General features: G+C 47.2%; 1 protein-coding gene and 1 long non-coding RNA gene across 3 annotated transcripts in view; one reads left to right on the top strand and one right to left on the bottom strand.

The window, feature by feature from the left end:
• Positions 1-1,958: 1,958 nt before the first annotated feature.
• PRR15 (proline rich 15) lies at positions 1,959-5,190 on the bottom strand. The gene is made up of 2 exons (XM_047694770.1): positions 4,849-5,190; positions 1,959-3,036 (listed from the first exon to the last, which is right to left on the bottom strand). The coding sequence occupies exon 2, from the start codon at positions 2,937-2,939 to the stop codon at positions 2,550-2,552; it is 390 nt and encodes a 129-aa protein (XP_047550726.1). The 5' UTR covers positions 2,940-3,036; positions 4,849-5,190; the 3' UTR covers positions 1,959-2,549.
• Positions 5,191-5,482: 292 nt separating this feature from the next.
• LOC125080744 (uncharacterized) overlaps positions 5,483-9,495 on the top strand; it is a 35,880-nt gene continuing 31,867 nt past the window's right edge. Inside the window, exon 1 of one of the 2 annotated variants that reach the window (XR_007121462.1) lies at positions 5,483-5,636. This is a non-coding gene — a long non-coding RNA (uncharacterized LOC125080744). The remainder of the gene's footprint in view (positions 5,637-9,495) is intronic. The other variant, XR_007121461.1, reaches the window with a different exon arrangement.

Here is a 9,495-nt window from a genome sequence, read left to right as displayed (position 1 = left end):
TCATGGTTATGAAAGCACTTAGCAAACACACAACTAGATTTTTGTCCCTTTTTTCCTTGTATCGTTTGGAAGCATAGTATTAAAATTTCTTTAATGGTGTCCAAACTTTTGAGTGAAATTTCATTTGTAAGGGGGTTTAAAGAAAGCAAAAGTCTCTAACTCCAAATTTAAGTCAACACTTTCCCTTAATTTACTATAAATTACTTGAGGTTTAAAAAATTTAAAACTGTATACATGGTATGAGAATGTAATGAATCATCTGTAAAGCATATAAATCCCAGCAAGACACTTTGTCAAATTATCTCATCTTAACCATGATCTTTTCATCCCACCAATTCTACTCGGTTTCTGATTTCACTGAGTTGGGATTAAATCAGTGCATTCCTCCCACTGCATAATTAGCACTGCTTTAAAACTCTGTAATTACAAACCTCAACTGCAGATTGTGTATTGCACTCGCTGCCATACCTGCCATTAGCATGGTTTTCAGTTCTTCCAGAACAGTGAGGTAGAGATGTCCTGTGAGTAAGTTCCACTGATATATATGTCTGCTGTGGGTTATCTGCAGCAATTATAGACTTGGATGCGACCCCACACAAGATATAGAACCTGGGAAAATGCCCATGTTTTGTGAATCAAAAAGAATTTTTAAGAAAAAAAAATGTTTTTTGAAACAATAAAACCATGAATGAGTTAGTGTAAAATTTTAAAATTACCCAATTGCTGGCTTGATCTTATAAATGGGTACAGTCTTAACCTATTGGTCCTCCTGGGAGGGGAAAAGTATTCTGGATAGTTATCCACCCTAATTTTGATTACTTTCTATGAAGTGGAATCAAAATGCCTTATGAAGGTGTTCCAAAGCCTTAGTTGGCGGCTTCTGCTTGCTTTAGTCCTGGCGATGTGCCAGCCTGCAGTCCCCTCCTTACCATGAACTTCTCCAGCACATGGTCCTCTCCCTCTTCTTCCCTCTTCTTCATCAGAGTTTAGAGACGGAAGGCCCACTTAAAGCTAAATATAAAGTCTTCCTCATCCAGGAAGCTCACACTGATGGGACTCTGGTCTCACATTCCCAGTTCTAAATACACAACAGAAAAAAAGTCTTTTCATGATGAAAAAACAAACTCATATATTTTATCTTCTAATGAAAGGTGTTCATAATCCTCATATGAACAATTTCCTTTGGACTACCCTGATTGGAGCTTCTGAATGTATTATATAGAAAGGGGCAGGGTTTTGTTTCTCCCAAATTGTGTGTACACACACACACTCTGACCACTACAATTTCCTTGCTCTGTATTTCTGGATGGTTATAAGTGAACTGAATTGTGGGAATGATCCCAGCGGCCCTTAACAACTACAATAACTCTCTTGTAATTTGCTGAAAGCAAGTGGTGTTCATTTACTCCTTTCCTTGAAGTTCATAACAAAAGCAAACAGGTAGATTTTTGTTCAGAATCTTCAGATTAGTACATCTAAAGGCTTTGAAACCAGATAAATGCGTAAGTCAGACTAAAGAAATAAGCTCTTGAAGCAAAGGGGTGGGAAAAGAAACCAGCTTTGCGCAAACTGAGAGTTCAATCTGGCTGTTTGAGTAAGAATTTTCAGACAATTGTTAGTGAGGCTAACGAGGGGTACTAAAATGAATTATTACTAGCATTGTGAGTTACTTTATGAAGAGGTACTGAAGTAACAAAGAATTTAGGTGTAATTATTTAGTACTGCTCCCTCCCTTCTTCAAATTTCGTTAGTACATAGAGGTATTGGGGCCAACTGGTTCCAGCCTGGGTGTTACTAGTCCTCAGAAATGTTCTCCTCCCTGTAGCTTTCTGAGAGTAGCTATTATGCTGTGTGGCAAATGATTAACTCTGTCACTTTGAATTTTGTATGCCTGCTTTTAAGTATGATGGACTTCAGTCTTGCAATGGAAAAAATACAAAAGTCACCTTAAGTTTTACAGTGTAACAATTTTAATAGTCCACACTAAAATAGGCAGTACAGTTTTGTAGTTTCACATTAAAAGCAATCTTGTCTTACTTAAAATGCTTCTACCTAAGGTTTCCTGCCCTCTTTCGTGTAAGGTCTGAGTCTACCGAAGTACATCTAAGAAGTACATCTAAAGTGCATTTCTCTGGCGTTAATTTGCTTTCCAATAGCAAGTCCTGAATCAGAGCGGGGCTTCCTGGCTTCCTCCTTTGAGGGTCTGTGCAGTCCCAGTTGGGCTACGAACTCAGAGAAGTACCCTTCTCACTCCCCAGGTGGCCCAAGGGGTGGAGGTCACTGGAGAACTTTTGGGAAAAAATAATTATGCCAACTTCCCCTGTGGCAGGTATCTTCTCTTACCATAGATAAATACTCAATGCCTCCTTGAGTCATGAAATATTGACAACTCGGTCGATTTCCAGGACGAAGAAAATCGGGGAGGCCTTGAAATACTCTGAAGTTGGCAGGATGAGACACCAGGTACTGGGGTGAGCCAGAACTCTGGGGTTTAGAACTGGGGGTAGGGAGGAGTGGTGGGAAGAGACACAGTCCCGGAAGCGCTCCAACTACTGCGTGTCCTCCTGCGGGTCACCCGGGAAGCCCGCCTCCTCCGGGGACCTGACTCCTTCGGGGAGCAGAGTAGCGCGCACTTTCCTCTTCTCTTTAAAGCGGCCCGAGCGCGAGATCTTCAAATTGCGGCGGCTGCTGCCCGATTTCTCCCCGCACAACTTGTCTGGCTTGTGGGGGTCGCCGGCCCCCCCGAGGAGATTGGGGTGCTGATTCTCCCGGGAGCTGCTAGTCCAGTCCGGGCTGGGCGGTGCAGGCGGCGCGGGCTCCCCGGGGGCAGCTTGCGTGGGAGGCTGCGCCCCTACCGCGGCTTCCTTGCTTTTCTTCCTGCTGTTGGTCAGCGATTTCCACCAGGGCCCCGAGCTGCCCGTGCCGCCGCTGTCGGCCATGGCCACCCGGCCGAGGGGCCCGGGGCGCGGTGGGTGGGGAAGGGCCCGCTCTCCGGGTAGGGCTGGCGGTTTCCCGGGTGGGAGCCTAAGCAGCGGCCTGTGCAGGGGGAAGCAAACAGAACTCGGTTACGGGGTTTGTCTAAGTCACGTGCCCCCAGCCGCACTTCCTCCGCGCGCCCCGCCCTGCAGGCGACCTGCGGGAGTCCGAGATTCCGCAGCCGAGCACCCGGACCTGCGCCACCCTCCCAGTGTCCAGTCGCACCCTCGAGGGTGAAGGCGGACGGGTGGCCTCCAGGGCGCCACCGTCTGGTCTCCAGACAGCTTGGCACGCCCCGGCCTCCTTCTTGGTCTGGCCTCCCGGGCGGGTGCGGTGGTCCGCGCTCCCGGGGCGCCCCAGGGGAGGTTCCCGGGCCTCTGAATGAACCCGGCTCGAGAGGGAAGCTGGCTTTGTCCTGTCACCTTGAGACTGTAGAGGGATGCCCAAAGGTGACACACTTGGCCCAGAGGGGCCTCCTCTTGGATGAGCACCTGGGAGGAGGGCGCCCGGGAGCGAGCGCATCCCCGCTATAGGTGAGCACTGAATGTCAGACCCCTGTCAACAGTCCCGAAATTTCCCTCAGAGGCTTTTTCCCCCATAGACTTCTGTCACAGGATCTTTTTCAATGTGGCTTTTCAGTGGGGACTGACATGCCAATAAGAGCGAGGGGGCAAGCTCACGGTGTTGTGTTTCTCTTAAATTCTTTTTTTGACAGAACTTCTGCCTTGTCGCTTTCAGAGAAGCATGTCTAGACTTAACTTCCCTTGAAAACCGCCATCCCACGCTTCCTTTTATTCCCCAGAGACCAATCTTACGTCTCTTGGAAGCCACCCCCAGCGGATGGTTGAGATGAGGCCAAGCGGCAAGCGTCCTCGTCTCTTAGTTCTTTATTAAAATATGCGCCGAGCCTATTTGTACCAGGCAACCCCACTTTTGAGATTTTTAGTTACAAATTAAAAATTGCTGTGGGGGGTGAGGGGGTGGGGGTGGGGTGTGTGTGTTTGTGTGTGTTTTCCTCCCGCAATTCCTCCCTCCAGAGAAAAACCTGCTGTGCGCAACCAAGAACTCCAAACAGTTGTGCTTCTCCCCAGCTTTAAACACGGCGCACTGCGGAGCGAAAAGGCTGCTTATTGTTACTGAAGGTGCTCGCATGGGCAGCCAGAGTCCTGCGAGCACTTCTGTGCTGGGTCTACAGGCATTAACTCCACGAACGCGCGGGATTCGCTGGTGCCGCGGAGCATTTCCAGGTTTCTCCAGGGCTCCTTCCCATCCCACGCGCCTGGCGCTCCCGGGATTTGCCGGCGCGCCGGGGAGCGAAACTTGAGCGGTGTTTGTTGTTGGAGGCTGGGCTCCCGGAACCGCTGGGAAAGTTCCAGCGCCTACGCGAGGCGGCGCGGCAGCCTCCGAGGCAGAGACCTGGGCCCCGGCTCCTTCCCAGGACGCCCTGAGGACACACTCGGGGTGCGACTTGAAAACAATAGAAGATAAAACCGCCTAAAGTTCTTCCAGTAAAAAGGCACCCACTCCTTCCTCGCCCCCCCTTCCCGGCACGGTTTGCACTTGAGTTTGCAAACACCCTGCTCCTTCTATTGTACAGATCGGAGAAGCACCCCCAAGTTATTCATTGGTGGTGGTGGTGGGGTGTCCTGATGGCTGTCTTCGGTCTTCCACTCTACATTCTCTTTTCCACGACCAACTGTGTGCGCGGAAACGCTTTGCACTAATTACGCAAGGAAAAGACTGCAAATTACAGAAATGTACGCGGAGAGTTGCGGCTCGCAATTTCTCCCCAGGAGCTGAGGGGAGCACCCCAGGTTGACACCCCGGAATGGGCTCTGTCTTGGCGGACGCAGAATCACCCTAATCGCTCACCTGTTCGGGCTTCCCAGGATCCCACGACTCCAAGTCGCCCTCACCTCCAAGAGAACGGAGGTAGTACTCTTTGGACAACTTGGAAGCCCGGCGCAGGGTCCCTCCCGCTCAGTCTTGGGGAGGTCGGGCTTCTTTCTGGAAGGTGTGTCAGCCGAAAGCTCTGCAGTCCAGCTAAGCCGATTTCTGCTGCTGCTGGTGGTCTTCTCGGGCGCCTCCGACTTCGGCCCGCCGCAGTGGTGGCGGCAGTTCTGGGCCCGCGGCGCGTTTGGCTCCGGCCGGAGGGCGCCCGGCGAGCAGGTGCCAGACTCACTGCCCCAGGTGAATGCCCACGCAGGCTCTCCCGGTTAGCACGCCTGTCATTCTCCTGCGCGTCCCTCTTCCCTGCTAGCGCTGCCGGGCAGCCGCGGGGAGATCGGCTGCTCGCTCTGGTGCATTGAACCTGTTTACACGTCGGTCCTCTGCACGGGAAAAGACCTCTATCTGCCCACCTGCTGGTTATTCGCCAAGTGATTCGAGAAACCAGAACTCCGGGTTCAGAGGGGAAAAAGAAAAAAAAAAAAAACCCAACAACAAACAACCGAAGAGGCGGCCACAGCTGCCACAGGTGCAGGTAGGAACTTGGCGTTCCCGCCCTCCAGGAGACGAGATTGGATCGGGTCGCGTACGTGACGCCGGCCTAGGGTGTCTGATTGGAGAAACGCCGAGCGGCGCCGCTCGCCGGCCGGACTCCTTCTCAAAGAAGAAACGCTAGAGGAGATTGTAGACCGAGAGACCGCGGGTGTACGTAGGTGGGTTCCGCTGCGTGAATGTAAATGTCGCCCCAGCTGTCCCTCTGCCCCTGCCCTGAGTTCTTTTTCTCCCCTTCCTCTCCGGGTCCCTAGCCATGGCCACTCAGCTCCCAGGATTCCGGTTTGTAATTCCCAGGAGCTGTTTCATACCCAGGCATAGTGTTGCCGAGTTGCAGGCACTCTTGGTTGAAAGGCGTAATGTTAACAAGTTCTCGGTATTAACAAGCTGTTTACAAGGCGCTGTTTCCAGCGTTTTCTGGGAGTTGACTCGTTTGGTTCTCACAGGAGCCCTAGGACGCAGGTGCTATTATTTTCCTCACTTGACAGGCGAGGAGACCCTAGAGCTGAAAGCAAAATGGTTGTTGAGAGTTGCATGGCTGGTAGCAGAGCCGGCTTTGAACCCAGGAGGTCTGATCCAGCTCCCACGGTCTTCACTAGCGCCTGAGATCGCACCCTGTCAATCTTGGGCTCTTAAAACGACCAAGTGAGGATGTGAATTTCCTTCCCTCAGGGCTGGAAGTCCAGGGGACAAACACTCCACCTGGAGAGTACAGATCCAGCCCTGAGCCGCTAGAGGAAGTGAGCCAGTGGATTTCTACAAGGGTTCAGGGGGCTTTTTGCTCCTGGGAACATCTGTGTACTTTTTATTGGTTGGGCAAAAAGACATTGGCATACGTCCTTTCCACTAATGAAAGCAGAGGTACTACCTGCTTTATCTTCCAGGATGTTCTCCACCCCCCCGACACACACTTTTTAAAAAAAGATTTTATTTATTTATTTGACAGAGATCACAAGTACGCAGAGAGGCAGGCAGGGAGAGAGAGGAGGAAGCAGGCTCCCCGCTGAGCAGAGAGCCTGATGTGGGGCTCCATCTCAGGACCCTGGGATCATGACCTGAGCTGAAGGCAGAGGCTTTAACCCACTGAGCCATCCAGGCGCCCCTGTTCTTCCTTTTCAAAGCCCTATTTTGATGTTCCTTCAGGTCCTGAGTAACTCCTCTAAAGGAGTGCATAAAGAGCAACTGACATCTGAGCATCTTTGTTCTGAGGACTTTTTGAAGCATAAAAACAGGGAAAGGCATGAGACTACCTCATATAACTTACAACGTAGAATTAGTGGAAAGAAATTTTTATAGAGTATTTCAATGCCCGAACTAGGATAAAATAGGAATACTTTATATCATTAATTCTTAATTTAACATTCTTGGATTTTTAAGTGATAGGCACAGCAGTGTATATTTGAAAGTGAGGCAACTTCACACCTATATTGTGATTAGTTTTAGAGAATAAACTTTCAGAGCATGAGGACTGGAACAGATGCAGGCCACCCTGGGAGGAGGGACAGGACAATCCATTCTAGTGCCATCCCATCACAGATGAAGCCACTAGATCAAGGAGGAAGGCTTAAAAAGGAAATACTTCCACAGCTTCCTTTGTAATTAGGCATACCCATAGATCCAGTTCTGGGGCCATATGGAAGACTTCTGGAATTGTTTCTTCCCTGGATAAAGGACAGAGCCTTCTGAGAGAAGACCATCTTTTGCTATACCCTTGATTCTTATATTTAAGCATAGCATGAGGGTGTGATGTCTGGTGTTTCAGCAGCCATTTTGCAACAGTGAGGCAATAGGCATGGGAATAAAAACCAGCATGCTAAGGAGGATGGCATGGGAGTGTGGGAAGTGTCCAGGTCTTGATGATATTGAGAAACCCCTGAAAGAACCTTGGAACCATCTACCTCCAGACAACTGGTTGAGTGACGTAATATACATTCCTATGATTTAGGCACAGATTTAAATACAGTTTCCTGTTACTAGCAGCCAAAAAGTGTTCTCCTTGATACCGTCTATTAGAGAAAAAAAATTATGTTGTTCAAAGGGAAAAAAGAGAATATTGTCACTTTTTTTTTTTTTTTTTTTTTACCAACCTGGATAGTTCTTTATGGAAGGAGGATTTAGTGAAATGTTTAAATGATGGGAATATTTAGAGACAGAGAATGCATCTGTAAAATAAGTCACTTTGAAAAGTTGATTTATCTATCCAGTGACTAGTGGGTGACTTTTAATTTTATAGAATTTAAATATGCTTAAATTGGCCAATGCTTTTCTTAATATTTTGTCTTGTCATTTTTTATTTTTCAAAATGTGTTGATGGCTGGAGTAAGGACATTTCCTTCCTTCCTCTCTTTCTAATTGCTTCTTTCTCAGGTGCACCTTTAAGTGCAGTAAATGATAATATTCAAAGGTGAAAGAGAATTCCTAGAGGGCAATATTTGCATACTAGAAATTAAAATAAGAACTTTCAAGATTAAACCTGGCCTTTGTAATCATCGCAAACCTGGCATTGCCTTGGAGTCTGGGAAATTGATTATTTTCCCTTAAAGCATTTATAGTGGGACCTGAGTAATGGAAAACCCACAATGAGAAAATTTAAGAAATACAGCTGATTAAAATGCAGAAAATAAAGGTCATTTACATTCACTTCACCCAGAGCTAACCATGGCTAAGGTCTATTCTTTTTGCCCCTATATTTGCATTTACTCTTTTAATCTTTTCCCTTTCCTCCCTTCCTTCATTCCTTTATTTTTTCGAGGATTTATTTATTTGAGAGCGAGAGAGGATCGGGGGAGGGGCAGAGGAGGAGGGAGAGAGAATCTCAAGCAGACTTCCTGCTGAGTGCAAAGCCTGTCTGCCTCTGTGGGGCTCCATCTCACCACCCTGAAATCATGACCTGAGGTGAAATCAAGCATTGGACACTTAGCCGACTGAGACACCCAGACGGCCCCCCTTCATTCCTTTCTTTTATGGATGCTTCCATTCTTTGAAAATTAGATGCTCTTCTTTCTCCAGCTCCTTTAGGTGTAAGATTAGCTTGTGTTTTTGAGACTTTATCTAATTTTTTGAGAAGGGCTTGTATTACTATGTAATTCTCTCTTAGGACCACCTTTGCTGTATCCCAAAGGTTTTGAACAGTTGTGTTTTCATTTTTTGTTTGTTTCCATAAATATTTTTAATTCTTCTTTAATTTCCTGGTTGACCCATTAATTCTTTAGTAGGATTCTCTTTAGCCTCCAAGTGTTTGCTTTCTTTCCAAATTTCCTCTTGTGACTGAGTTCAAGTTTCAAAGCATTGTGGTCTGAAAATATGCAGGGAATAATCCAAGTCTTTTGGTACCAGTTGAGACCTGATTTGTGACCCAATATGTGATCTATTCTGGAGAATGTGCCATGTGCTTGAGGGAAGAATGTGTATTCTGTTGCTTTAGGATGGAATGCTCTCTGTATATCTTTTAGGTCCATCTGGTCCAGTGTGTCGTTCAAAGACCTTGTTTCCTTGTTGATCTTCTGCTTAGATGATTGGTCCATTGCTGTGAGTGGGATGTTGAAATCCCCTAGTATTATTACCAATATATTTCTTTAATTTTGTTATTAATTGGTTGCTTCCAAGTTAGGAGCATAAATATTTATAATTGTTAGATCTTCTTGTTGGATAGACCCGTTAAGTATGATTCAGTATCCCTCTTCACCCCTTACTACAGTCTTTAGTTTAAAATCTAATTTGTCTGATGTGAGGATTGCTACCCCAGCTGTAGTGATCTGAAGGCACATGTGCACCACAATGTTTATAGCAGCAATGCACACAATAGCCAAACTGTGGAAAGAGCCCAGATGTCCATCGACAGATGAATGGATAAAGGAGATGTGGTATATATATACAATGGAATATTACTCAGCTATCAGAAAGGATGAATGCTTATCATTTACATCAACATGGGTGGAGCTGGAGGGTATGATGCAGAATGAAATAAAGACAATTATATGGTTTCACTCATATGTGGAATATAAGAAACAGTGGAGAGGA

This window comes from Lutra lutra, chromosome 11 (assembly GCF_902655055.1).
Source record: "Lutra lutra chromosome 11, mLutLut1.2, whole genome shotgun sequence".
In the NCBI taxonomy this organism is placed as follows: domain Eukaryota; kingdom Metazoa; phylum Chordata; class Mammalia; order Carnivora; family Mustelidae; genus Lutra; species Lutra lutra.
The sequence above is the reverse complement of the archived record's forward strand: the minus strand, read 5'-3'. Positions and strand labels throughout refer to the sequence as shown.